Genomic DNA, 27,325 nt, shown 5'->3' with positions numbered 1-27,325 from the left:
AAGTAGTTGACTTCCTTTGCGCAGCTAGATGAGTTCTCACCATCTACCACAGGTTTCTTCTCCGCTTCCCTGATATACTACGTCGTCGTGCGCGTATTCCCACCCAAGAACCTGGGCTGCGCCGACCCCGTTGACATGTACGGCACCTTTACCGAGGAGGAGGCCCGGAGGAAGACCATTGCACCGTTTGAGCCGGCGGGCCCTAGCGCCGGGCCGGCGAAGCTTGATGAGGCTGCAGACTCGCCGGAATCTAGCAATAGGGCGGCTGCTCGGGGCGTACAACGTGATGAATAACGATTCGGCTGGATTTGTCAAACTAGTGTGGAAACGATCTAGATCTAGCGCGCAATTCATCATCATCCATGCTCGTTCCAAGAAACCATGCGCTGCACAACAAGTCCCAAAGACCAAAGAAAGAAAAAAAAAAAAAGAAAAAAAAAAGCCCAACAAACGCAAATAACCTCAATACTAGAGAGTAAGACAAAGCAGCAGAACGCAAAAGGTAGCACTCCCCATTCAAGAAGCCATGAAACTACCAACCACAAAGCCCGCTACAGCCACCCTTAATCCTTGGTGACGTACAGATAAACAACCGGACTCTCCCCCGGAAGCCCGCTCCTGGTCTTGTCCCACCCGACCTCCTTGAGCGTCTTCTTGCAGCTATCGCTGTCGTCCCCGTTGAACTGCATACCCTTGTACCACTTGCCATTGCCCGCCGGCAGCACCTCCCAGATGTTGTTGAGCCGCGGGTTGGAGTTGGACGCCCCGAAACCCTTCATCAGCTGCGCGATGGTGATGTTGGTCGGGACGTGCGCCGCCGTGAATTCAATATGCGTGCCCGGAGGCAGCTGCCACGGCGCGTCTGGGCCCGTCCGTAGAAAGTGTATCTTGGTGTGCTCGGGTGGGAAAAAGTAGCTGTATCCTGGCTCGCAACCTACACCTCCCGTGCTGTTGGTCATATTGGTCGAGGGCGCGCTCCCATCCACGATGGGATATGGATACGGAGGTCGTCCGCCTGGCGTCATGACCAACCTTGGGTGACCTTGTCCGCCATAGGGATTAAAGGGTTGTTGGGCCATGCCGTAGGGCATCATCATGGGTGCGCTTGGAGCACAGTAGCCGAAACCACCAGGCTGCTGAAAGTGCATCGGCATGTTGGCGTAAGGGCTTGGGTGGCCGTACAATCCGCGTCCTGAGCCATACATGTAGTTTGGTGGACCACCGCCGTCCGGACCCCAGCGGGCGTTGAAGCCAGTGCCAGAATAGGCCATGGCGGCCTGATGGAGCTGGGGCAGAATAGGCGGAGGAGGCGGGCCGTTCACGGGAGGTAAGGGGGTGTTTGCTGATGCTGTTGCCGAACGTGCGGCAGCCGGTGTGGCAGCAGTAGGTGTTGGTGCTGGTTGGGCTGGTGAGGCTGCTGTTTGAGCCGGCGTAGCTTGGTGGCTAGGTGCTCGAGACTGCGAGCGCGAAGTACGGCCTCTATCCGATGGGTCCGACATTGTATCAGGCCAAGATCTGGGTACAGCGGGCAAGGTGTCAAAAGCTGCTTGGGTATAAGAGAGGGCTTTAGCTTACCTGAGTCTAGTTCTGGTTGGCAGGAGTCCAGACAGGAACCCACTGTGCGATGTAAGGGTTGAAAACAGTACTCCAGCGACCTTGTCTCTGGCTTACAACTGTCGGATTTCGGTGGTGAAATAACGAGTTAAAGGCTTGCTGAGCAGAGATGTAGGTTGGCTGGGGTATTGGATGAGCTGTACGCCTTGGAGGTGCTTGTGGTGCAATGAGAGTCTGGACAGGCACAGCTGTAGTAGCCGAGGTAGGTCGGACAACTACTGGACTGTCTGGACGTGTGACGTCGACAACCTGGCTGTTGGCAATATCGTAGGTCCGTTGACCGACCTTATAACCTCGGATGCGGATGTTTGAGAGGTCGTCACTGGGGTGAGGAAGTTGACCTGAAGCCAGGTTAGTTAAGAAGTAGGGACATCGGGGTGAATGCTCTTAAATAATAATTGAACAAGTGTCGAGTCACTTGACTGCTCCATAACATGCGGGAAAAACGTCACTGGCGTACAGTGACGAGAGGATAGTCACGTCAAAGTGTGTAGCCAAAATTAAATAGCAACAACATGTACGACAGTAACTTACCCAAAGCAGCCCACCGAGGAGGTAGTGGTCCGTTGTCGTACCGTCTCGTCGAATGGCTGTAGCCACGTTCACAGTCCTGCGAGATAAAAATCTCCTTGTGCCAAATCTCGTTGTTGTCGGCGTCGAAAAAGCCGCAGACAATGAGCCAGGCCCAGTAGCGGCGAGGAGTAGCGATAGAGAGAAAGTACTGGCCGATGATGCACTTGACCGCCGGGAAGGGAAACCTAAGGCCTGGGGTGAAAGGGGGAGATGCAGATGCGCGCGGCTGAGCTGTTGGCCCTTGGCCGTGAGTTTGACGATCCAGTTTGTTGACACGAGACACAGCAGTGCCTCGCAGTTTGTTCCTGAAGACTCGGGCAGGTTGGACAGACGTGCGGGATCAGCAAAAGATTATCTGTGGTTATGAAAGGTAAGAGGAAAGTGTGCAGAAATGGTTGGGAACAATCTGTAGTTAATATGCCCTGAGGACAGGGCATGACTAGACTAGATAACACAAAGATGACAGTGACTAAGAGCTATACAGCAGTGAGGATGGAGCAATTTTCTCTACAAAGTTGGGATCGAATTCTCCAGTCACTCTATGCCGCTTGGCCAATCCAGCTGTCGGTTGTTCGCAATGGGATGGTTTGAAGTCCCGGGACATTGCCGCCCCTGAATCACGCCCAAATCAATATTCAATGCGGACAACGCGATCGTATTGGTTGAATAGTGTTCACGACCAGGCGTCGCTGATTTGGTGCCCATGATCCAGTGACAGTCGCAATTATCCATTTGCACCTGAGGGCTGTTGATGAGTCACTCTGTTATTGTCTTGGACTGCTCTAGATGGCCTCGTGCACATCCAGGCAGATATTTGCCGTGGGTGGCATATGAACCCGACAGTCGGCACGACTTGATCATAGCTGTAGGAATATCATCGGCCTCGTCGCTCTGATTATTCGACCGTCGTTTGCGGATTGAATTGAGCCCTGCATGAACTGATTTCCAAACAAACTGTTTGAGCGACATCGCATTCTCTAGTTCAAACTCGATATTTGAGTAGGAAGCGGGCGTAAAATTGATAGTCTTTCTCGACTCCAAGCGTCCACCATCGGCTCTTGGGTCCTGCTGGAGGAAGCTATTGCTTGGACGGCCAGTACTGGTATCGACTGGTGATCGTTCGAGGTCGATGTTAACGCTGCGATTATCGCATACGCTTAGGTGCGCGCTGCATCAAGAGCAGCAAGTATTGCATCGGCAACCGCCGATATGCCTCACCCGCTGACGCCCACCCTCTCATCCCTCACAGCCTCCCTTTTGGAAGCACGCCTCTTCTCCATGTCGGCAATCAGATTCTTCAGATACACCTCGGACTGCACGCTCTGGCTATACTCGACTGCCGTCCACAACCAGACGTTTCTCCTCTCGGCATCAGCCCCGGCCGCAAGCAGCGTCCGAAGGACTAACATGTTCCCCTTACTGCTGGCGTAATGCAGCGCAGTATTGCCCTCGAGGTCAGCCTGACGAACCGCTTCGTACGCCCCACCGGGGACGTACGTCAGCAGGATCTGCAGACAGGTATCGTGACCACCCAGGGCGGCCTCCATGACGGCGTCGCGCCCGCGGCTGTCGCGACGGCGGATCACGGACGGGTCGGCCTCGACGATAGCGTGCACGACCTCCGTGTGGCCCGCCGCCGCAGCCAACATCAACGCGGTCTGGTGCTGTTCGTTGAGGGCCGGTCCGACGGCGGGGGCCTCATGGCCGAGCGAAAGCAGCAGGCGCACGATCTCGACGTGGCCCAGCTTGGCCGCCAGGTGCAGGTTCGAGTTGCCGGCTTCTTCCCGAGGGCCAGTCAGGTCTGGGTTGTGGAGGAGGTTTGGGTGCGAGCGGAGGATGCGGCGGACCAGGAGGGCGTCGTCGGCGCGGATGGCTCGGCGGATGCGGAGATGAGGGTCGATCCTAAGAGACGACGTTAGCCTTGGTGCTTGAGGATTTTTACGGTTCATCATTCGAAGCTCGTCGCTCACATTTCTTTTTTTTCTTTTTCTGGGTGGTTCCAGCAGGCTTCAGTGAACCATTGCAAAAGAGAAGCCTGGTATAGCCTTATCTAGAGGTAAAACCTCGTGTGGTTTGGGCTGTGCCGCCGTCATTGGGTTAGCGCGAGGTCCGGTGTCTCGTGAGGGGTCGTTTGGAAGGTTGTAGTGTGAGCTGGACTGGAGTCCCGGGATTACATCATCGCAACAATCGCCGTGGGTCGCTCAGTAACGGTTAGATCACGTGAGAATGTATGACCAGTGAACCTATTTGTACATGGCAGGAGCTATTTTGAGTCAACAAGCATTATTCGATCGGCCAGTAATTTAAAGCAAGCCATTCTCACACTGTAGTTCGTTTCACTCCCCAGGAAAATAACTCTCATACTCATCGCCTCTGGCTAACAAGTACCCGAACCTCAGTCGAATCAAGACCTGCTTTTTAAATTATGCTTATACATTTAGCCAATTATTTTATACAACATCGCGTTAGCTTTCACTTTATTTGAAGTGATTTCTTTTTCTTTTTTTTCCTTTTTTTTTTTTGCCCAGTGTGCGCTGCTTTCTGAAGCCCATCGCTATCCTTAAGGTCACACTGGTTTCGGTTGGCTCATTTGGCATTGGATATTTACAAGTTTTATGGAAGACCCTGACTCAAGGATTACTTCTCCTCTCGGTGGTGAGCGAAAGCCGAAAGGCATAAGAGAATCGCTGTCAAATCAACTGGAATAGAAATTATGGAACAGGAAACCGCTTGTATAGCGTTTAATCTCACCAAAAGCTTGATGGGGAAAATAACGCGAACACATTCAGTCCTCCAAAATGACATAGGCCCAGCGAAACCCTGTCAAAGCGCAATACTATCCCTAATGATAGTAGTTCCTTGGTAGTGTCTGAATCGGACTCAATTGTGAGAACAACTCAGCAATGATCAAAGCAGCGATCCAAAATATCTTAACCGGGGACCATGGCCGTGGCTGTGATTTTGATAGAACCAAAGCCCGCTTTCGGCATGACCGAGGGTTTTGTTGATCTCGTCAAGGTATCTATGTTGGGCGCCCTCTCATGGTCAATCCTGGCACACATCCTTCTGAAACAGATGGCGGATTTGCGGGGACCAGAAGATCTGCCTCTGACTGCCGCGCAGTCAGGAAAACCCAGACTAGTGGTTTCTAGCTACCCACAGGACTTTGAAAGCGCAAGCATAATATGTCATATTGTGTACATGCATTGTTGTACGGGCAATCTCCAAGACATTGATTCTTTTTCTTTGGTTTGGGTGATTGTTTGTTGTAGGCAACCATTTCGAGGCGGTCTGGACCGCGGACGAATCCTGACTGCGATATATTTCCCATGATCCTAGCCACCCCTAGACGGGCATTTATCTTTTTTTTTTCTTATATTGACGTTGTCCCTCCTTTTATTAAGGTGGTTTATTTAAAGGCTGCGAGGTGAAGAAAATTTTATTCTCGGATTAGAATAGGTAATCCCGAAGTACGTATTAGTAAATTTAGCTGGGGAGCAGGGCGATCTATCAAAATACATCATGGTTATCCCTGATCAGACAGGTTGTTTCAAAAACCCACATGCATACAAATACTTTGCTATATTCCGTCCAAATACGTCAACGGAAATTTCTGAACCTCAATAATTAGAGCACTTCCAACTCTTACACTCGCTTAAATATATTTGCTCAGTATAATACTCTATTGACTAAACTCTTAGACTTGTTTCATCAAACGATACCATACTTTGTTTTTTTTACATCACCACGTACTAGGCCCTTCGTGGATACAGTAGACGACCTTTTCACAATGCGTCTTCTTTCATTTGCCTTGTTGGCTTCGTTGCTACACCCCGTCGTCCCTGCTCCCGCGCCGGAGCCAAATCCCGTCCCCATTGAACCCTCCTTGATTCTTAGTGGCACAGCTTTGTTAGTTAGCTGCACCAACATGCTTCACAACTTGGGCAAATCTCAGGTAAGTTGACCACCAGCAAGGAAAATTTTGGGCCGGATGAGCTTTTGTGTTTTGTTGCTTACGACCAACCCGACACCTCCAGTGCGACAGTTCCAAAGAAATTTACAGGACCATGTTGGCAGATATCGAGAAGAAACTCGAGTCACTCAAGAACATAGAACCAGATAATAAGGAACTTGTAACCTTAACAGAAAGGCTTGAGACGATAAAGGGAGGTACGGCTCAGATCGTAAGAACCAATCACGGGCCACCATATTGGCCATATTTCGGCAAATTGCTCAGAACCTACCAGGGTTCCTGCACGGATTTGGATTGTCTCGACGAGGCGTCAAAGGTCGAACTGCACAACGCCAAGGTCCGCAAGACTGGCAAAGGTGAATTTATGCGCGCAGGGCAATCAGGGGGTGACCTCGAGGCCGGTCCTAGAATTACTAGGGCGCGGTCGTCTTCCCATCTCTTAGATCCACTATCAGGTTATGGGCCAGTCCTGGCCTCTTCAACCAGTGACGCTGCTACACAGGGTGAACTATCTTTTGTGCGCAATAAGCATGGCGGTTTTTTTTTCCCCGGTCGCAACTCTCGGAAACCCAGGACGACTATGCTGCCGCTGCGAAAGCGAGGCTTGCCTGAAGGGGTGGAGATCAGTCCATAGTTGAATTCGTTGGGGCTGCTTGATGTTGGAAATAGGATGGCTTTGCAGGCCAGATAGATGGAGGTGAGGAGAAGGTTATTTGGTAATGGAGTCTGCAGCTTCTTACTCTAGTTCATATTATCTTTTTTTAGTTGATAAGTTCGTAGCTTCTAATTTATTCACTCGTTTTGTTATCCAGTGAGATCTGTTTTCATATATGCTCCGGCCAGGTGAACCCCAGTCAACCTAGGCACATTGCACTCAGTAGAAGTGATACTTATATTTCAAGGACCAAAGACAGAACTTGTAGTGCCTTGACCACGTTTAAGGGTTTCAAACCATTCTGGGGAATCCAGGTGAAAGGTGAACTGGAAGCTTGAACTGTTGAACATATGATCAGGCACATCAAGTGAGTGACCTGGACCCAAACCGAATCATATATACACCGGAGGTATACGCAACTCTGATCAAAATGAGGCTGACGACTCGATTACATAATTTGGTCTGGGTTCACGTCAGAGGGGCTTCTCTGCCGGTTCTGCCTCTCGAGTGCCTTCCCAATGCGTCAACAGTTTGACACTGGCACCAGCTTCCCAAGGAGATAAAGTCAAAAGACCTCAGGCATCCATGCACCAGAAATATTGATTTCCTCATTTCTGCTGCAGCATTTTTCTATTTGGTGCTGCCATATTCAGTCATAGCTCTCATTTCTTTGAACAAACTTTTAACTGCTGCAACATAACAGATCTTTGATCTCGACGCTGCCTCCCCAGTTATACTTCACTTCTAGAATCACCTTAATCAACGGATACAATCAAACAGATTGTGATAATCTTTCCCTAGTCTTATTTGACGTCCTGTATTATCCTCGTTGACTTCCATAAACAAACAAATCTTGATATTGGAATTCATCCCCTCTAACCTCTATTCTGCCTATTTCGTTTTTTTTTTCTTTTTTTTTTCTAAACTCATCCTGCCTACCTCTTCTTCAAAGTTCAGGAAAAGAACTTCTATCATGAAGAATTCCATCTGATATTATCACCTGTATCGCACAGAGATTCGCTGCCCAAGTCAAAAGTCGTCGGCCTCCGATATGCGAGCCACTGAGGCTCAGATCAACAAGCCACCGAGGCCTGCGCTGCCTACGTCGCTTGAGAACGTGAACAATGCCCCCTTGTTCACATCTCCTCGACGCTCGATTGATGATCGTCTGCGAAAGCACGAGAATCAACCGAAGAGAACAGGCATGGGAGCTCTCACCGGTGAACTGCCCAAACCAACCAGATTCCTTCGACAAGCTCTTTACCACTAACAAAAGACGAAAATGAAACAGAATCTCCTGCTGGCTCGAGAATTCAATCGCCTCATGAATCCATTCGGTCATCGTCACAGCATGGGCCACGGTTCAGGGCCCACAACCAGTCACCGAATTGTTCATCGTCGCAAGCGCCTCTGCAAAGCCAAACCAATCTGACTCCAAAGTCACAAATTCCCAGGAGCTCTGCTGCAGCAAAGCCTCGTGACCCTTCTAGCACAAGTCCGAAAGTCACGGGTCCTTTGATGAGCCAGTCCAGAGCCCCAAGGAACAACGTCGCAACCGCCCAATCATCCGAGCAGGGCAATTCCCGTCTTCCCAGGCTCTCTCTGCATAGCCCCCAGCTATCCCACCCGGCTAGCCTTGAGCATTCGGACGTGCGTACAAACGATCATACTTCCGACACAATTCAGTCCAACTCTACAGCCGTGCCTGCCCGCCAGATCCAGCCGTCAGATGCGGCAAAGAACATTATAGTCAGGGCCATCGGCGTAGCCGAAAGCGACGTTGCACGTTACAAAGGGTTGGGCCGCACGTCCAACGCCGTCGTCGAGCAACTGTTGAGTCAGATCATCAGGGACTTTGAGCGTGCAGCCTAGCTACTATCCAGGTCGCTGCCACTGATGCCTCAGTTAACAGTCAGAGTCACATCTCCCAAAAAATTGCCGAGGAGTTTGGCAACAAACTTCAAGGTGCGTTCTCGGTACACGAGGATCGCATAATGAAAAGGCTCTTGTCACATCACACGGGCATGAGAAACCACCAAAGCAGGGTGGGTAACGAAATTAAGTCTTTAATCACTAGCCAGGCCACCAAGATGACAGCCGAGGTTCACGAACTCGGTCGTAGCGTTCTGTCGCACAGGTTGACTCAACAGTCGAAACTTATCCCGCCAAATTCCGGAGTCACTGGATCCTCGGGAAGAAAGAGGCCCCGAACTTCGAGTCCCCCCATCATGGAGGAGAACATCAACAACTGAGAGCAGACGGAGCCGTGCGATGACACTGCTGTCGTGCTCGAGCTGTTCATCTTCTCGTGCTTAAAATCTCTAGACATCATCCTGTCCCTCATCTAACCCTTCATTCCACGGGTTCATTTCATTCTGCATTGCTTCTTGATCGAATGTTTTTTTTTGTTTTGTTTTCATATGATCAATTCTTTTGTTTTACAAGTCGTCCATGTGGCTTTCTTTGACTCTCGACTCCTTCTTTCCACGCACCAAGGCGTCTTTGGCAGATGCGATCATGGTCTTTGTTTATTTCGTTTATTATATGTCAACCTTTTATTCGAACTTACCTCGCCTCTGTTTGGACTACCCCAATCTCAGGATATCACCTGATTGTACTTTTTCTCGCCTTTTGTCAGCCAATATTTTTAATTTGAGATGTTGGCTGGTTGTACTCCTTCTACTTTAACTGGCAAAATCGAGGCTTGTCAATACATTCCTTGATTCGCGGATGGAGACAGGATGAGCAGGCGTTATGGATCGTCAACAACCAATATCTGTTTAAAATAGTTACTGTAGAAACACCTCACAAGTACATTTCGTCCAATGCCATGATGAAGTTTAAGCAGAAACATGGGAAAGAACACCATCCTCGAAAACTCATCCCGTCATAGACCAAATCGTTGGCCAATCATTAGTCTTCTTGTGCCTATACAGGTCTGCAATCGAGATTAGATACGCGACCTTCACGTATTCCCGGCACCAAGCTCGTATTCCCGGTAGCGTCAACCTTTTCTCCAACGGATATCAGCAGTGGATCAGTTGGCATTGATTAGGCATCGGCTCCCCGCCCGGTCCTGTCGCCGAGAGCCGGAGTGGGGAGGAGGTGGATGCAGAAGATACAGGTGACGTTTTGACAAGAAATTTAGACGACATCAGCATTTGTCGAGTCGTCCAAGGCGATTTGGTTTCTGTGACTGAAATTTTGATCTTTTCTGGTCAAACCTGTACCGGGGATCTTGTTCTGGATCATTTAGTTTTGGAACTTTCTGCAATGCGTTGTGCGCTAGGCTCGGCTCTTGTCCACTTACGGAGCTAATTAAACAAGTCACCAGACCACAGTCACCGCCAGACTTGCATTGAATGCTTGCCGGAGGCAAAGGACCACGATTTGCACCTACTACCGAGACCAGTCACCTACAAATCCCCAGTTGACCATCACCCGTGCAATGGACAATCACCCACCCGAAGCCACGGGGCCGATTCCCCCACCGGCCTCAGACCGGCGTACTTCGATGCAATCCACAAAATCGGACGTCATCTCACCGGCCTCGCCCGAGTTACGCGACCTGGAGAAGGCAGCTACGGGCCCCAAAAAGCCCAACGAGCTGCACAAGTCACTATCCAACGTCCTGTCCCGGGCGGCGTCGCACCTGACGACCCGCTCGCTCCCGGAGCCGCCTCCCCCACCAGACGGCGGCCTCCGGGCCTGGTCGCAGGTCGCCTGCGCATGGCTCGTCATCTTTGTGACGTGGGGCCAGGTCAACGCCTTTGGCGCCTTCCAGACCTACTACACGGACGCGCTGGCGCCGCTGTCGCCGTCGGTAGTGTCGTGGATCGGCGCCGTGCAGGTCTGGCTGACGTTCTTCGTCGGGGCCTTCTCGGGCCGCCTGCTGGACGCGGGCTTCTTCCGCCCCACGGTGATTGTGGGCGCCGTCGTGCAGCTGCTGGGCCTGTTCCTGGTCAGCTCGTCGACGCGGTTCTGGCAGCTGATGCTCACGCAGGGCCTGCTGGTCGGCGTCGGGAGCGGCATCGTCTTCACGCCGAGCATGGGCCTCATCTCGACGTATTTCGTCAAGCGCCGCGCCGTGGCGGTCGGGCTGGCCACGTCGGGGAACGCGGTGGGCGGTCTGCTGTATCCGCTCATCGTGCGCCAGCTGCTCCCGGCTGTGGGGTTCGCGTGGACGGTCAGGGTGGTGGCTTTTGTCAACCTGGTGTGTCTCGGCATCGCGGTGCTGTTCATGCGGCCTAGGCTGCCGCCGCGCAAGAGCGGGCCGTTGATAGACTTTGATGCCTTCAAGGACCCGGTCTACGTCGGGATCGTGACTGGGCTGTTTTTCGTCATGTGGGGGACGTATTATACCATGTACTATGTAAGCCGTCACTCGGCCATTCCTCGGGTCGATCAGGTCACTCCAGACACTAACATCAACCAAAAAAAAAAAAAAAAAAAAATCTAGATCGCATCCTATGGAACACAAGCCCTTGGACTCCCTTACTCGACCGCCGCCATCACCGTCATCGTGGTCAACGCAGCCGGCCTACTGCCCCGCATCATCATCCCCTTCGTCGCGACCCGGTACGGCGCCATCAACATCGCGGTGCCCGTGACGGCCGTCTTCGCCATCGTGGCCTTCACCTGGCTGGCGGTGCGGTCGGAGCCGGGATACTACGCGTTCGCGGCGGCCTACGGCATATCCAACGGCGCCTTCCACTGCCTCATGCCGACCGTCATCGCCAGCATCACCCCGCGGCTCGACATGGTCGGCACGAGGCTGGGTATGGCGTTTAGCATCATTGGGTTCGCGGCGCTGACGGGCCCGCCGATCGGAGGTGCGCTGCAGGGCGCCATGGGTGGGAGCTTTGTGGGGGCGAGCATCTGGGCGGCCGTGTCGATGGTGATGTGTTTGGCTTTTATCACTTTTGCGAGATGGAGACTGGCTGGGCTTGATTGGGGGGTAAAAATATAGGCGTTGGGGCAGGTTTGGGAGGTGCTTTTCTTTTTTTTTTTTTTTTTTTCGGGGTGTTCAATATAGATATAGATTGCTCATGTCATGTTATATGTATAGCCCATTTCTCAGGTTATAGTTTGTCCATTCCATCGCCTTTCTGTTTGTAGTTAGTCAAAGTAAACAATTCCATTTAAGATTTGGTTACTCTGCGAAATCTGCAGTAGTTTGTCGCACCGGAAGACCAAGGAATGCACTTGTACTCTTCAGTCAGCAGCCGATGTGATGATGCCCACAGTCCACACCACAAAATTGTCACTGCAAAGGCCGGAGCGTATGGGGTGGTGCACCGTCAAATCTTGGCTTTCAGGATTGAAAGAACAACGAAAGCCAAACCCCTTCAGAAGCCATCATCTAATTTTCCAGATGCGATCGGACAAAATTTGTCATAGATACAACAGCTGATGGATTCCCCTCGGAAATCAGGGATGTTGAAGCCCAAGATTTTGCCAAAACGGGAAAAAGAGAGAAAGAATCTCATGTGTTGCAAAAGACTAAAAAAGTTAAACAAATAAAATTAAATAAATAAAAAAAAACCAATCAACAAGCGGCAAACAGCAAAGACGGTTGAACACAACAGCAAACGCAACCCCGTGTCGCCATCCGAGAAACCATCACGACAGTACAGGCAGGGGCCGATGAAATCAAACCAAACACCAAGGAACTAATCTCAATCGGCAGGCCTCGCGGGGTTTCCCGTTCTTGCCTGTTCGTTGCCCTTGTTAGGGATGGGTCTCGTCTCGCGGAACCCCCCTGCCGGGGGAGGGGGGGTTGGATTCGGGAATGAATTTACCGAGCTTTTTCCTTTTTGTGACGAGGCAAGCCGGGCTTGCCAGGGTTGAAGCAACGCAGAAAAACAGGTACACTACGTATCGTCTCGAGGTTCCATCCCACCCTCGGTCTTCCCTGCACCGCACACCGACTCGCACTGCCAATATGCGATATATTCGGCCCGCGACAATTCATTACTGCCCCTGCTTGCCTCCCACCCTTACCTCGCTTAATGGCGAGAAGCTTTCAAACCCCGAACCCGGAGCAAACCGCCTTGAGAGCTTACACACACATACACACACACACATACACACACACACAAACACACAACCCGCTTGATTGAGTTTCGCCAGTATGCAGATATGGAGCACACAGATGATGGAAAACAACAAATGATACAGTCGGTACCGGCGAAAAAGAAGAGGATCCGAAAACCTAGAGGCCGTGGCTTGAGGACAAAAACCGGCTGGTATGTGGGAGCAGGCGCCTGGCGCGGCAGTATGTGTTTGCGGCAGCAGTGCCTGGCTACGCAGAAAGTTTCCAGCAGCCCCAAACACGCAGCTTACACTGGCTGACTAACTACAGCCTGACCTGCCGAAAGAGACACAAAAAGTGCGACGAGAGGGTGCCTGTCTGTGGGCCATGCACCACCGCAGCGAGAGACTGCGTCTTTCCTCCGGATGCACCGGGCACCCGTGCCACAGCCACACCCGTCAACAGGGAGTCAAAGACACCCACACCATCAGATCGTCATGAGGCATTGTCGCCCATTGAGGATGCACTGAGAGCCCATCTATCCCCTGGTCCCAGACATCAACGAGCCGAATCAACGCATACAGATCTCGGCCTTTCATCTCCAGGAAGCGGCCGACCAGGGTTTTTCTCTACAGGTCGGACGCAGAATCTCGGAATGAGTATCGGTGACGCCTACATGGAAACCCTGAAAGGGTACTCGCCCGAGACGGTGTCTTCGGAGCCGTGGACCTCGGACCTGGCCTTGGCGCGCTGGCTGTCTCTCGTCGCGACGGACGCGGCCAGGTCCGACCGCAGCTTCTCGCTAGCTCCCAGCCCGGCCCCGCAGACGCCGCCCGCCTGTGCCGCGGCAGAACCCACATTCTACACGGAGCCCGGGGACCCAGAGCGCAGGGCTTGGCAGCTGGACCGGGACTTTATGCTCTCGGGCCGCGAGGCGTTACTCTTTCGCCACTTCACCGACCGGATGGCGGGCTGGCTGGACCTGCTGGACCCGGCGGCGCCGTTCTCGTCCCGGGCCGTCAGGTTAGCGCTGCGCAACACGGGCGTGATGAAGAGCATACTGGCGCTTGCCGCAAAGCACCTCTCGACGTCGGCAACCGCTGCATCCTCCCCGCCGGCTGATGACGGCGAGGCTGGCGCGGCGGTGGAGTACTACTACGAGACGCTGCACTACGTGCAGGAGGCGCTGGCCTACAGGAGCTACACGCACTCGGAGGAGCTGCTGGTGACGGTGCTGGCCATATCTTCGTACGAGATGCTGGACGAGGCCGACGGCCGCGGCAACTGGCAGCGTCACCTCAAGGGCGTCTTTTGGATCCAAAGGTCGCAGAACACGGACGGCGAGTGCGGCGGGCTCCGCCAGGCCGTGTGGTGGTCGTGGCTGCGCCAGGACATCTGGGCCGCGTTCCGCGAGCGGCGGCGCTGCCTCACCATCTGGAAGCCGAGGCTGGCCATGTCCGAGCTGGACCAGGACCAGCTGGCGCGGAGGACCGTGTTCCTGCTCGCGCAGGCGGTCAACTGCTGCGCCGCGCCGGCGGACCCCTGCAGACGGAAGGAGGTGGAGGCGCTGGCCGCGGAGATGGACGCGCTCCGCGCCTGCTGGGGCGAGCACTTCCGGCCGCTGCCGACCGCGACGGGCGGCGGGCGCGACGCCGTCTTCGCGCCGCTCTGGGTCCACCCGCCCCGCTTCGGCGTCGCGGTGCAGGCGTTTGCGTTTGCGCAGATCCTGCTCACGCTGCACGCGCCCATGCCGCCCGGCTTCGAGGGGTACTCCAAGGTGCAGCGGGTGCTGTCGGACGCGGTCGACATCATCTGCGGCGTCGCCATGGAGATGACCGAGCCGGGCTGCCAGATCTTTTCCGCGCAGTGTCTGTACGGCGCGGGGCTGTGCGTGCAGGAGCAGAAGAAGAGGGATAAAATACTACAGCTCATGGAGGTCTGCGAGGCGAGGTTCGGCTGGGCGCCCATGGCGACGTGGAGGGAGGATCTGAGGAAGGAGTGGGACAGGGCCGATGGAGGGAAGGTGGGCGGGCTTGGGCTGCCTTCGCTGAGGTAAGCGGATGTGGGATATACAAGTCAGAGAGGCATGAGATACCATGATATGATGATATTATGATATTGCAGATGGGCTAATAAACATGGTCTGTTGTTCTTTTCCATCTTTTCTGTCTTGTCTATGCTCTAGGCGGCCTTTCCTGTTGACCCAACAACGTCCATCTGCCATTCCATCAACCCCCTGGCTTTTATTACACCCTCCTCCATCAGCGTCGTCAAGCTGAGCTTGGCTGCATTTTCCCTCAAGTGTACGAGATAGTCGTCCAACACCAGCTTGTTGACGTTGACCTTGGTCACCCCACCAGCGATGCACTTTTTCATTATCTCCTCCGGAAAGCTGTTGGTGCCGTGCAGCACGATGCGCACTCGTCCCGCTGCCGTCTTGCGGATGCTTTCGAGGCTGTTTGGGATTCGTCAGTGTACAGAAGCGATAAGACCCAAGCCAACCGAGATGCCATTCTTACCGGTCAAACTCCAACACCGGCCCCCTCTTCCCATACTCCCCGTGGACGTTTCCAAACGCCGGCGCCAAAAAATCTATCCCAGTTGCTATAAAATCCTCCACCTGCTCTGCAGTCGTCAAGGCACCCTCCAGGTCCGCCGTGTCGGCAATGCCATCCTCTCCACCCTCAATCCTCCCCGGCTCGGCCTCGGTGGCGATGCCCCTGTCGTGGCAGTACTGCACCAACACCTTGGTTCTTGCCAGGTTCTCGTCCATGTCGTGGTGGCTCATGTCGACCATGATGCTGTCGAACGGGAGGTTGTCGGCGCAGTGGCGGATCATGGCCTCGTCCTGCGCATGGTCGAGGTGGATGGCGACGGGGACGGTTGCCGTCTTGGCCGCGTGCGCCGCCGCGTGGATCAGCAGGCCGCCAGAAAAGGTCACGGCCCAGGGGAAGACCTGGATTATCAGCGGTGAGCGCTTGGCCTCGGCGGCGGCGATGAAGGCCAGGACGTGCTCGAGATTGTAGGCAATGGGCGCCTGCACCCCGTAGCCGCCCTCCTCGGCAGCCTTTAAGATCTGATAGGTTTTGTTTTTGGTTGGGTCCCAGGGTGGCATTTTTTTTTTTTTTTTTTTTTTTTTTTTTTTTTTTTTTTTTTTTTTTTGGTGAGGGAGTGTGGGTTTGAATCAGCTACAAAGTAGGAATAAATGACCGAGAGACTTTTTTGTATAATGTGATGGTTTGACTATTGCGCCGACAACAACACTGCACGTAAATTGTTGTTGATCCTATTTTGGACGTGTGCTACCGAGACGGGGGCCCCAGCAAACTCAATACTCAATGTCAGCCGTCGACTTGCGTCATTTACCAAAAATGGCTTGCATAGTCCCCTGGCTCGTTGTCTATCCGAATGTCCAGTCGCATTTGCCGCGCTGACATGGAGCGCCGTCGTCCAATCCCCGCAGTGGAGTAAAAAGCTATTCATGCTTGCTGCAATACTGTACACTGGGTCTAGGTTGAACCCTCAGGGCCCAAGAACCCGCCGCCGCTCCCCGTAACTAGAGGCGAGGTCCCTAAGGCTTTTTACCTTATCCGCTGGCCCCCGACGCGCGCCCATTGAACCTTGTTGTTCCTGGTTCCTGGACATATTTGACGATTCTCCCATGTATTGGGCACTGCAACCTTCCAACCCCCGCGACATGTTGATCTGGATCTGAAGCGCTCACTTCCAATTTACGGTAAAACCCCGTTTCGGCGTTTTTTTCCCTTCCCGCGGACAGCTTGTTTTTTTGTTTTTTTTTTCGTGTCGCGGGCGAGTCGGAGGGGTATCATCTGTAATTCCCTCCTAGTTTCTAATGCATGGCTTGAATGGTTCGGTCTCGGCGTCGGTCATCGTTTTTTTTTCCTGTTTAAAAATAACCATGTAAGAAAGAATCCGTCCTCTTGCTCTCGCTTTAATAAGTGTCTAATTCCCACCTGTTATCGCCTACCTAATATTCTCTTTTGTTCACGGTCTCCTTTGTATACCCGGTTATTTTTGGATATTCTAATATCATCATTCCCGACGCCACATCCCACATCACAATGGCCTCCACCAACGGTGCACCTTCACTTGCCCCAGAAGCCATCTCTACCCTGCCCGGACCTGACCATGACTATAAGATCACGCTAAGGGACAAGGTCATTGCCAGTGAGTGGCGCAATTTCTCCTCTCACAACCTCGAACCCACAACTAACTCCCACCCCTAGTCTCTGGTGCAAACCAAGGTATCGGCCTGGGCATTGCAGAGGTCTGCCTCGCCAATGATGCCGCCAGCGTCTACTCCCTCGACATCTCAGAACCGGGCACCGCGTTCGCCGAGCTGTGCAAAAAGTACCCCAACCGTTTCGCCTTCCTCCACTGCGATGTGACGGCGTACGAATCCGTCGACAAGGCCCTTGACGCCATCATCGAGGCCAAGGGCCGGTTCGACGGCATGGTGGCCAACGCAGGCGCGACCAAACACAAGGCCGCGCTCGACTTCACCCCCGAGGAGTTTGACTTTCTGTTCAAGCTCAACGTCGTCGGTGGCTGGAACTGCGCGACGGCGGCGGCCAGAAAGTTCATCAAGCTGGGCCGCAAGGGCAGCATCGTCTTCACCGCCAGCATGACTTCGTACCGGCCGAATCGCGCCGCGCCCAGCGCCCCCTATGGCGCCACCAAGGCCGCCATTCGCAACTACACGCACACGCTGGCCATGGAGTGGTCGCAGTACGGCATCCGTGTCAACAGCATCAGCCCCGGGTTCGTCAAGACGGCCCTGACGTACTACGTCGAGACCAGCCCGGACTGGGACACCAAGATGAAGTACTACGGGGGCATGCCGAGGCTGGCGCTGCCGCAGGAGCTGGGCGGCGCGTACGTGTACCTGTTGAGCGAGCAGGCGACGTACACGACGGGTATTGATATTCCTATTGCGGGTATCGTTGGTGCTTGGTAGAGTGCGTGAAAATTTTGTAGCGTTGCGTTCCATATAGAAGCGAATATCATGAATTGAATTTCCCCAGTGCGCTTGCCAGTCTCATTTGCGCATAGTTCATGACGAGGTGGGTGATGTGCAGTTGAAATTAGGTAGGACGGCAACTAAGGTAGGTACACCAAGTATCCAATCTAGCAACAGCCACAGAGCGCTAGTCGATCACTTCCCAACTTTATTTTGACTTTTCGGCGTTGTAATCGTTGATGATCTTGACCTTGGCCGCTGACGCAGAGTTCTAGACACCAAAAGAAGTCAGCAATCACCACCACCACAACCACGAACCCCACCAGCGTTTTCCCCATCATCAAGAACTTACCGGATCGAAAGTGTAGCCCAACCACTCCTTGACCAACCTCCTAGCCAACTCGATCCCGATGACCCTCTGGCCCAGGCACAGCACCTGCGCGTCGTTGCTAAGCACGCTCCTCTCGACGCTGAAGCTGTCGTGCGCCGTCACGGCCCGGACCCCGGGGACCTTGTTCGCGGCGATCGCGACGCCCAGCCCCGTCCCGCAGATGAGGAGCGCGCGGTCCGCCTCGCCCGACGCCACTTTTTCGGCGGCCCGGATCGCAAAAGTCGAGTAGGCCGTCTTGTCCGAGTCGGCGAGCGGGCCCACGTCGTCGACGGAGGCCACGCGCGGGTCCGAGGCCAGGTCGGCCGCGATGGTCGACTTGTAGGCGAAGCCGGCGTCGTCGCCGCCGAGGACGATGCGAAGCCCTGGCATCGTGTGTGTTTTTTTGGAGTGGGTTGTTTATGTGCGATTCTCTTTTTGCTCTGGTGCTTGAGATAAGGTTTTTTTTTTCGTTTGCTTTTCTTCTGTTCTTTTTTTTTTTTTTTCAAATTACCCTTTCGTCTGATTTTTGAACGCCGCAGAGAGCCACGATGCTTTTGAAGGAAAAGAAGAAAGGCAAAAATAAATAACGATGGAGTGCGGGGTGTTTTGCCCCCAAAGTCCCTTGGCGCGGGTGAATACGTACATTGCTTGCCGATAATATTTGGGCGACACAGACGGATGAGTCTATCTACTGGTCAGCCCGCCGACCGGAGCCGAGCCCCAAAAAATCATATAGAACTCCGACATCGCGGCTGAATGGCATTTCACGGGCTGGCCACGAGTTTTTAGCTTGTAGCGAAAAGACGAGACGAGAACAAAAAAAAAAAAAAAAAATCACACACACACACATGAAATCAGCCCATGTTCCCTGAATAGCCCTCGACACGATACCCAACGCCCCGCAAACCTCCACAGGGGTACGATGTCCAAAGCGAAATGGAGAAGAAAAACCCGTCCCTTCGAGGGTCTGACTCCTCTTCCCCGCAAAATACCCCAGGCTTGTGGAGATGTGTGGTCCTTGTGTTTTCTCCCCATTTCCATGGCAGACGGACGAATCGTGGACAGAGGCCCAATGCACTACTGATGAGAAAGAAAAAAAAAAAAAAAACATCATCCCATCCGTGATCTTCTCAGCTTGTGCCCTGCCGGCGAACGCGTGATCGACAATCCCGAAAGCTTGCTCTGCCCTATGAGAGTGGTGTCACACGGTGCCAATACACAACCGTGTTAGTACCACGATACCAGTACTATTGGTACGTAGGGGATGCGTTTTTGCAATCAGCTCGACTGTCGTTGGTTTTGTGCCGAGGTTTGTTAGAACCCGCTACAACAGCTCATCTATTTTTTGTTGAATTTCTGTCAAAATTCCATCATTTCCCGAAATCTCCTTTGCATATTGGACACTGTTAGTCGTGCTTTCTTATTGGTTGGTTTGTTGTGTGTGACATGTAATATGTGCTTTACTTCTACTTCGTCTTGACCCTGGACGAACCAGACACACGTACAAGCACAGTTACGCGCACAAGAACAACAGCATTAGTCTCCCATCATGAAGGCTACACCATCCAGCATGAGCCACGATGTAGCGACCCCATCTTCTGAGCAGGTGGCTGAGCCGCAGTACACGGGCGGTTACGTGCCCGACACCGAGGAGGAGAAGAAGCTCGTCCGCAAGATCGACATGTACCTCCTCCCGTGCATCTGGCTCATGTATCTTTTATCGTACATGGACCGGACCAAGTAAGCTGTCTCATCGCGTCCCGTTTCCCTAGAGCTACAATACAACAGACTAACCAGCACAGCATCGGCAACGCCCTCATCGCCGGCATGGACAAGGACCTCGACCTCGACTCGTCCCGCTACAGCGTCGCCCTGGTCGTCTTCTTCGTCACCTATGTCGTCTTCGAGGTGCCGTCCAACATGGTCCTCAGCCGCACCCGGCCGTCCCTCTACCTGCCCGGGATCATGATTATCTGGGGCGCCATCACCTGCGGCATGGCCTTTACGCCGAGCTACGAGGCCCTCATCGCCTTTCGCGTGCTGATGGGCGTGTTCGAGGCAGGCTTCGCCCCGGGCGTCTTGCTGCTGCTGTCGTCGTGGTACAAGAAGGAGGAGCAGAGCAAGCGCTTCGCCGTCTACATCAGCGCCGCCATCCTGTCCGGCGCCTTCGGTGGGCTGCTGGCCGGCAGCATCACGAGCGGGCTGGACGGCGCGCATGGGACCCGCGGCTGGAGGTGGCTGTTCCTGGTCGAGGGCGTTGCTACCATCGGCTTTGCCATCGTGGCCCTCTGCATCCTGCCGGACTTTCCCGCCACGACGTCGGCTAGGAAGTTTAGCGAGGCTGAAAAGGCGCTCGCCATGCTGAGGCTGCAGAACGACAACCAGCAGATTCGGAATGACGAGGGGCCGAGGATGGGCCACCTCGAGGCCTTGAAGCAGAGCGTCCTGTCGTGGCGGACGTGGCTCTTTGTCGTGGGATACATGGTGAGTATTGGGGGTCATTTCTCATCTCATGTCAAGATGTGCAAACATGTAACAGAAACTAACAAAAGAGAAAAACCCCCCTACCCCCCAAGGCCATCGTCGGCTCCTCAACCCTCTCCTACTTCTACCCGACCCTCAACACGGGCCTTGGCTACGACGCCAACACGTCGCAGTACATGACGATCCCCATCTTCGGCGCCGCGTTCGTGGCCACCGCCACAACCGGCTTCTTCGCCGACCGCAACTCCCAGTGGCGCGGCCTGATCCTGGGCGGCTGGATGGGCGTGGCCATGGTCTGCGCCGTGGTGGTCTGCGTCGTGTACGACTTCAGGGCCCGCTACGCCATGCTGGTCGTCATGGCCTCGGGCCTGTGGGCGTCCAACGGCCTGGCCCTGAGCTACGCGTCCGTCAGCTTCGTCACCATGCCCGACGAGGTCCGGGGCGTCAGCCTGGCGCTCGTCAACGCCATGGGCAACCTCGCGCAGATCTACGGCGCCTACCTGTTCCCCAGCAGCGACAAGCCAAAGTACATCATGGGCTTCTCCGTCATAAGCGTCATGTGCTTCACCGGCGTGGTTGCCTATGTGTCGCTGTTTTTCCTGATGAAGCGCTATCCCCCCGGCGTGGGCAGCAAGCCTCGATGAGTGTTTTGTGTTTAGATTTTGGCTTGGTCCATCGTGTTTCTTGGGTGTAGATGTGCATTGCTTGGTTTGAGTTTGGAAGTGATTTCGTTTGGCTTTGGTCATTGCTCATTTTCATGTCACAAGTATCAGATAGTATTTGTTTTCACGGCAAGGCAAGTTTGCAAGTAACAGCAGCCATTGATTCCAGTGTTTGTGGTATTAGACTGACTCCAGCAGTAAACTATGCAAATAACCCGTTACTCTCATCAGCCATCTGGTTCCTCGTTAACCTTTCCATCTTCAAGGACTTTGTGGCGGATTCCCGGGAGCTTTCTGGGGCGTTACTGCTTGGGCGGATTATCTGGCGACAAACTAGGTTAGCTTTCAGGACTTTGCAAGGTAGCAACATCTGAGCAGGATAGATGAAGCCCGCTCGGCCAGGGCGCAACTCGAACCGAAGAAAATCAGATGGCAGTGCGACCACCTTATGCGGCAATAGCATATATATCTCTTACGAATGGGTAGGCCGGTGGGATACGATGGCCAGGGATAGACAAGAAGAAAAAGAAGGCCACTACTTACTTGCTGCATCGCGTTTCTTGTCGGCCGCAATCTTGAGCGCCTCAAGCTGCTTGACCAGCTTGTCGTAGTACTCGAGAGCGTCGGCGAGTTCCTTCTCGAGCTTCGCATTCTTCTCGCGCTCGTTGGCCAGGGCGATCTGGTAGCACTCGTCGATCTTGGCCTGGGACTGCTCGAGGTTCTCCAGCAGCACCTCGGTCGACGGCGGGTCGCCTCGGAACGGCTCGGACGGGACGTCTTGGTCTGACATTTCTGCTGAGTGACTGTGGCTTCTGAGGCTCGTTAGATTGTGATGAGGGAACTCAAGATCTATATTATGGAGATGATGCGTTCTTGAGTGGTGCAAATACCTCTTGGATTGTGATTTGGATTTGAATCTTGGCATGTGTTGTGTTGTGGTGTGAGGTTGAAACAAAAAAAAAAAAGATTTTGAGGAGCTAAAAGGGAGAAGAGCAACCGAGTTGATAGTTTGCAAGGTGCGGGCAGTCTAAAGAGCACTGGAGACCCTCGCACCAGCTGGTTTGCTTCAGTCTGCTCTCACCTTGCCAAAGATTAGAGCAACTTGGTGGATGACTCTACGCTTTGTGGGCCTGACAAGAGTCTTGAGGCCTCGGGCCCCTTAATCTCACTGAGCTGATATTTGAATGGCTTACCCTTCTTTGGTATGAGAAGGGGATAATTGTTAGCTGCTTTATCTCTTCAGACTGTGACTTTATCGCATTATTACTCATTCTAATTCTACCTATGATATGTGGTCAAGTTGTTTGACGAGACATACTTTGTCTTTCTGGCTTACTTATTTGAGGTACGAGGACATCGAGACTCGGACTATTGCGTATCAAGCAAACAAACTTGACCTGAGGGCTCCTAGGATCATGTCTGTTAATATAAAGTGAACTGCCTTCTAATGAGTTTGATTTCGAGTTGTTTATTTCTGCTCAACCGTATATCGTATCTCGCAAGTACAGTGTCTACAGGCGATCGGCTTAAATAAACTTTACATCTCAAACTGGGGCTATTCCAGGAACACGCAAGTTTTTCAAATGGACCTTCAGACTGGTAGCGTAGGTATACGGACCAACGAGATGCATGTGAGGCTGCCGTCCGGGAGATTTGTTCCTTCTTTTCAGTTGAAGTGTAGCCAAGTCAGAAATAAGATTGCACAAAGAGAGGAAGCCACTGGAAGGCCACAGAAAGCACGTGGCTTGTTTGCGTGAGTATTGGCTTTGAAAACGTATGTACCTAATCCAACGGATGCCTTGTTTGTCACAACAGACGGTTTGAAAGCACATACACTTACCACACCGGATACCTTTGCTATTCTGAAGCCCCTTAACACCTCTATATCCCTTCATCGCCTTTTCTTCTAGGCAGTCTTCTTTCAAGTCCTTGGACTTGAACATTAGGGGTTGTAAACTTGTAATATGTATTACTTGCATCTAACTGTCTTGTTTCCACTGTATCATTTTTCCCGTGAGGCTAAAGGGCCAAGGAATGTCTTCAGCTTTCGACACGCCACGCGCCCGGTTGCACACGGTAAAATTTAATGCACGTCATAGATTAATGACTGGATTACTATTGACTGAGCTTACATGCAGGTGGCAAAGCCAAGTTCGCCGAGTAAAATAACTGTGTAACAAGCACTGTTCGTGTGTATATAACTCAAGAAACCCTGCCGATCAAGAATTCAAGATGCGCAAATCAACGTCCTGTATGTTTTGATAGATCGAATTCATCTGGGAAACGCAAAACCATCCTTGATACGGCTACCTCAAGTTTGAACCACATTCGACACCCTGTTCAGAACTGCAGTCAACCGAATGTCTCCAATGACCCAGCAAGATCCTCCAAAGGTCCAAGGACAAGCACACTTGCAGCCCGTCAAGTCACTCTCAAGCGCGTCTTTGGAGCTGGCGCTTCTGTTTCGTTGATTGCACACACAAATCAGACACTTTGGTAAATTTTCCATCGACACTTTTGAGAAGAAGCCCAAGATACCAGGAACCCGGAACTACCTCGAAAAGATTTACTGGGTAAGTTAAATCATAGCAAAAATATGCGTAACTAGCTAAAATTACTGACAATAATTTGCTGGGGCGTCCCAGCCGCAAGTACACCTGGGGCTATAAGCCAAAAACAGATTGGAGTGCACATCTTGTCGGTTCGAAAAAGGCCTCTTGTCTCTTATTCTCAGCATCGAAAACAGCCTCCAAAAATACATCGAACTTGAACACCAGGTTGTGGGAGAACAATGGGACGACGGCAAGACTACGTGGACGGTTTCGGCCAGGAATTTGGAAAAAAAGAGACATTTTCTCCTGGTGGCTCGTCCAAGACACGAGCAGCTCATCATCAAAGCCCTGGCCAATGATCTGGGCTGGCACGAGATGGAGAGCCGCACGGCAGATCTCGCGGGCCTTCAGGACGACGTCCTTGAGCACATTCAGCAACGTCGAGGAGTGGACAGCCGCCGAGCCTGTTCAGGGAGTCGGGTTGCTCTCTGGCACTCTGGGCGGTGCACATATCCGAAAGGAGTCCCTCGGCGTGGCGCTGGTTATCGGCGCCTGGAACTTTCCGATCCTGTTGACGCTGCAGCCCATTATCGCTGCGACTGCTGCCGGATGCTGCGTGATCATCAAGCCTTGGGAGCTGGCCAGCGCGTCCGAGTAAGTCGTCGTCGAACGACCAAAAGGCTCCCTGGCACGTGTAGTTGACAAAGTGACCGTTGCGGGTATGTGTTGTCTTGTCGTGTTTCCCACTGCTACTCATCGCAAGCGTGATTTTCAGCCAGCTAACCTGTTTCCCTAGACTCCCCACTGAGTGAGGAGATATTTGGGCCTATCTGTCCTGTTATCACAGCTACTCCAACCGATGCAATCCCTGCTTTAGAATTTCTCGCCCTTGGCTTTGTACATCTTTAGCAGCAAACAAAAGGAAATAGATACCACCAAGTCAACTATGAACAAACAGCCCTACGACGCCAAGCACGCCGGCAAGTTTGCCGTCACGAACAAGCTCGGATTTCGAAGGGGCGAGACTCTGGCGGATCAGAGAGTCAGCGGTTTCAAGGAAGGCTCCTGTCTGTGGAGGACGTTTCTCTGGCTTGTACTGAATCCACGATATCCGTTCTGCCAAGTTGGCGTTGCTGGATTGGGTGGGGCGTCTTGGGGGCGGGGAGCTATAAGCAAGGTTTGGTTCGTCACAGGCCTCCATTGAAATTATGTGTAGTTATCAGGGGGCTGGCATTTTTAAATATAAGTAAGATTTTCTAATCTCATTTCGGACCACTACTGCTACCGTACGCGTCGTATATGGATGGACGGGGTAACTGGTTGCATTGTTGTTATTTTTTAAGAAGCTGAGCTTTTTTTTTTTTTTGTTTTCCTTTTATTTCTTTAATTAGAAAATGATGTATTATATGCCAAATACCATTTTATACAAAAGACCAGCCCAAACAGCCAGGCGCAAAAGCCCCTATTCCCTCAAACAGACCATTCGGGGTCATACTTGCCCATAAAGCAACTCCTGACATCATACCCCAGCGGCTTCACGTCATGTTTGACCGTAGGTAAAAGATACGTCAGATCCTCCAGCTCGCCGTCCGGGGCATCAAAGTCGCTATTGACGTGCCCAAAGTACGCTGGCCTGGCAAAGAGGCCCGGAACCTGGACCGGCAGGCTCTGCATCAGCTTAGCGATCCAGCCGAGCATGTCATCATAGTGCCGCGGCGCAAACCCGGGATGCAGCTCGTGCAGCGCCCTCTGCACGTCGGGCGGCAGCTGGCCCAGCGAGACGAGCCACTGGTTGTACTGGTTGGGCGAGACGTCGTCAACGAAGCTCCTGCCCTGGGTCGCACGCCGGTCGACGTCCGCCAGGATCCCGATCGGCCCCGCCAGCCCGGTCTAAGGCCTCCCAAAACCCGAAAAAGAGGAATAGCCCGGCCCGGCCCACCAGCCCACGGGCTCTTGGCGGGGGCCCGTAAAGGCCCACGGGTTTTCTTGGCGGGTTAATGGGGGGCCCGCGGGCTGGCGGGCTCAACCCGAATCGGGTAACCCGCGGGTTGCCAAGAAAACCCGCGCTCAATCTTGGACCGGGCCGGCCCTCCATGGCTGGGTTTTGGCATACCTTATCCTTGACAGTGGCGTTGCCATAGGTCGAGGCGAGGGCCAACAACGCCGCGCTGGTCTCGGCGAATTTCCACGGCACGGGCAGGTAGGTCGTATCGATGGCGTCGGTGTCAAAAGACGTCTCTGCTGCCGCGGTTACCCTTTGCGGCAGTCCCAGGCGTTGGTCCTGGATGAGAGTGTTGCGGAATATGCGATCGGCTTCTGGTCGGATCGGATATGGGACGGTGCTAATGGCGAGGTTGAAGTAATGTTTTTCCTGGTGATGTTGTCGTCGAGTTGAGGTTAATCCTGTAGTTTTTGTTTGGCTGACTGATATCCTAGACTAGGTTATAAACAGTTGAATTTATTAGATAATTCTTATTACATCTAATGAAAGCCGAGAACGGATCGGGCCGCGCGGGAGTAGAAAAACATCATCACAGTGTCAGGCATTAATTGGCGGGGAAAAGACAAAGTTTCTCTCGTCAGTGTCCGATCAATATGACTAGCACTATGTTGCATTGACATTGGAGGCTGTTCAGCACTTTAACGGGCATCGGCCCCCGAAACCTAGCTCAGGCGCCGATTTTGACTCTGTACGAGGCATTGCGGTAGTTTGCAAAAGGATCTTCAGCTTTCATGTAGATATCTGTTGGTCAACTGAAACATAACAAACGGACGCCCCTTTTGCCATGATTTCTTTCTTTTCGTAATTAACTTCCTTGGCATCACCGCCAGCACACCACAGGCCACAGACCACAGCCCCAAAATACCCTCTGTCCATGTCCAGATCGTCCCGCTATCGTCGCCGACTTTCGTGGGTGCACAGGCAATGGGCCACTTGCGCTGTCCCGCCTCTTTTGAGAAGGCCCCGTCGACGTCGTAACGGCCGATTACCTTGCCGAGTTGAACATTGGTAACGACCACCCTGGGTGACTTTTGCTCTTGATGATGCCGCATAGCGATCTTTGAATCCACTTTGAGGTTGGTAACGCAAAACCCAACAGCGACGTTGGCATTGGGCATGAATCGCGATCACTGTGCAGCTGGTGTACGAATTTCAGGTATGTTGTTTTTGGAGCCTTTACTACGGCACTGTCTATCGAATCAGTCTCTGAAGAAAACTATACTAAAAGAAAAAAAAAAAAAGAGGCGAGATCGCAGGTAACGACGTTTTGATTGGAGATTTCAAACCATATTAGAGGCAAAAAAAGCCTGCAACACCCAGGCAAGTGAAATCACCCAGACGAACAGGATGTGGGTGTGGTGGAAGACATGCTGCTCAAGGTGACTGGCTGCATCGTGCTGTTAAATTGGATTGTTTGCAGGTCAT

General features: G+C 52.9%; 12 protein-coding genes across 12 annotated transcripts in view; 7 read left to right on the top strand and 5 right to left on the bottom strand.

Annotated features, from left to right (window-relative positions):
• Positions 1-294, top strand: part of PpBr36_03882 (uncharacterized protein) — a gene marked incomplete at both ends in the record, with an annotated part of 2,051 nt that extends 1,757 nt beyond the window's left edge. Inside the window, one exon of the mRNA XM_029891051.1 lies at positions 53-294. Within this exon, the coding sequence (XP_029752823.1) occupies positions 53-294 (242 nt within the window). The remainder of the gene's footprint in view (positions 1-52) is intronic.
• A 269-nt stretch (positions 295-563) lies between these two features.
• On the bottom strand, positions 564-4,088 carry PpBr36_03881 (uncharacterized protein; the record flags this gene model as incomplete). The annotated part of the gene is made up of 4 exons (XM_029891050.1): positions 3,406-4,088; positions 2,966-3,265; positions 1,576-1,617; positions 564-1,515 (listed from the first exon to the last, which is right to left on the bottom strand). Exons 1-4 carry the CDS (start codon positions 3,834-3,836, stop codon positions 564-566), a joined length of 1,725 nt encoding a protein of 574 aa, XP_029752824.1. The 5' UTR covers positions 3,837-4,088.
• Positions 4,089-6,115: 2,027 nt separating this feature from the next.
• Positions 6,116-9,067, top strand: PpBr36_03880 (uncharacterized protein; the record flags this gene model as incomplete). The annotated part of the gene is made up of 6 exons (XM_029891049.1): positions 6,116-6,142; positions 6,225-6,371; positions 6,435-6,516; positions 7,829-8,035; positions 8,107-8,652; positions 8,721-9,067. The coding sequence occupies 6 exons, from the start codon at positions 6,116-6,118 to the stop codon at positions 9,065-9,067; spliced, it is 1,356 nt and encodes a 451-aa protein (XP_029752825.1).
• Positions 9,068-10,263: 1,196 nt separating this feature from the next.
• Positions 10,264-11,784, top strand: PpBr36_03879 (uncharacterized protein; the record flags this gene model as incomplete). The annotated part of the gene is made up of 2 exons (XM_029891048.1): positions 10,264-11,187; positions 11,275-11,784. 2 exons carry the CDS (start codon positions 10,264-10,266, stop codon positions 11,782-11,784), a joined length of 1,434 nt encoding a protein of 477 aa, XP_029753882.1.
• A 1,172-nt stretch (positions 11,785-12,956) lies between these two features.
• On the top strand, positions 12,957-14,905 carry PpBr36_03878 (uncharacterized protein; the record flags this gene model as incomplete). The annotated part of the gene is made up of 2 exons (XM_029891047.1): positions 12,957-13,063; positions 13,180-14,905. 2 exons carry the CDS (start codon positions 12,957-12,959, stop codon positions 14,903-14,905), a joined length of 1,833 nt encoding a protein of 610 aa, XP_029753881.1.
• A 125-nt stretch (positions 14,906-15,030) lies between these two features.
• Positions 15,031-15,964, bottom strand: PpBr36_03877 (uncharacterized protein; the record flags this gene model as incomplete). Its single annotated transcript, XM_029891046.1, has 2 exons — positions 15,031-15,304; positions 15,369-15,964. 2 exons carry the CDS (start codon positions 15,962-15,964, stop codon positions 15,031-15,033), a joined length of 870 nt encoding a protein of 289 aa, XP_029753878.1.
• Positions 15,965-16,931: 967 nt separating this feature from the next.
• PpBr36_03876 (uncharacterized protein) lies at positions 16,932-17,827 on the top strand (the record flags this gene model as incomplete). The annotated part of the gene is made up of 2 exons (XM_029891045.1): positions 16,932-17,037; positions 17,097-17,827. 2 exons carry the CDS (start codon positions 16,932-16,934, stop codon positions 17,825-17,827), a joined length of 837 nt encoding a protein of 278 aa, XP_029753877.1.
• Positions 17,828-18,038: 211 nt separating this feature from the next.
• On the bottom strand, positions 18,039-18,590 carry PpBr36_03875 (uncharacterized protein; the record flags this gene model as incomplete). The annotated part of the gene is made up of 2 exons (XM_029891044.1): positions 18,039-18,101; positions 18,183-18,590. The coding sequence occupies 2 exons, from the start codon at positions 18,588-18,590 to the stop codon at positions 18,039-18,041; spliced, it is 471 nt and encodes a 156-aa protein (XP_029753880.1).
• Positions 18,591-19,749: 1,159 nt separating this feature from the next.
• PpBr36_03874 (uncharacterized protein) lies at positions 19,750-21,328 on the top strand (the record flags this gene model as incomplete). Its single annotated transcript, XM_029891043.1, has 3 exons — positions 19,750-19,940; positions 20,003-20,684; positions 20,777-21,328. The coding sequence occupies 3 exons, from the start codon at positions 19,750-19,752 to the stop codon at positions 21,326-21,328; spliced, it is 1,425 nt and encodes a 474-aa protein (XP_029753879.1).
• Positions 21,329-21,648: 320 nt separating this feature from the next.
• PpBr36_03873 (uncharacterized protein) lies at positions 21,649-22,271 on the bottom strand (the record flags this gene model as incomplete). Its single annotated transcript, XM_029891042.1, has 3 exons — positions 21,649-21,668; positions 21,890-22,149; positions 22,237-22,271. The coding sequence occupies 3 exons, from the start codon at positions 22,269-22,271 to the stop codon at positions 21,649-21,651; spliced, it is 315 nt and encodes a 104-aa protein (XP_029753874.1).
• A 1,982-nt stretch (positions 22,272-24,253) lies between these two features.
• Positions 24,254-25,102, top strand: PpBr36_03872 (uncharacterized protein; the record flags this gene model as incomplete). Its single annotated transcript, XM_029891041.1, has 2 exons — positions 24,254-24,552; positions 24,811-25,102. The coding sequence occupies 2 exons, from the start codon at positions 24,254-24,256 to the stop codon at positions 25,100-25,102; spliced, it is 591 nt and encodes a 196-aa protein (XP_029753873.1).
• Positions 25,103-25,368: 266 nt separating this feature from the next.
• On the bottom strand, positions 25,369-27,018 carry PpBr36_03871 (uncharacterized protein; the record flags this gene model as incomplete). The annotated part of the gene is made up of 3 exons (XM_029891040.1): positions 25,369-25,695; positions 26,153-26,301; positions 26,736-27,018. The coding sequence occupies 3 exons, from the start codon at positions 27,016-27,018 to the stop codon at positions 25,369-25,371; spliced, it is 759 nt and encodes a 252-aa protein (XP_029753876.1).
• Between the last annotated feature and the right edge of the window lie 307 nt (positions 27,019-27,325).

This window comes from Pyricularia pennisetigena, chromosome 3 (genome assembly GCF_004337985.1).
Source record: "Pyricularia pennisetigena strain Br36 chromosome 3, whole genome shotgun sequence".
Classification (NCBI taxonomy): Eukaryota; Fungi; Ascomycota; class Sordariomycetes; order Magnaporthales; family Pyriculariaceae; genus Pyricularia; species Pyricularia pennisetigena.
The sequence above is the reverse complement of the archived record's forward strand: the minus strand, read 5'-3'. Positions and strand labels throughout refer to the sequence as shown.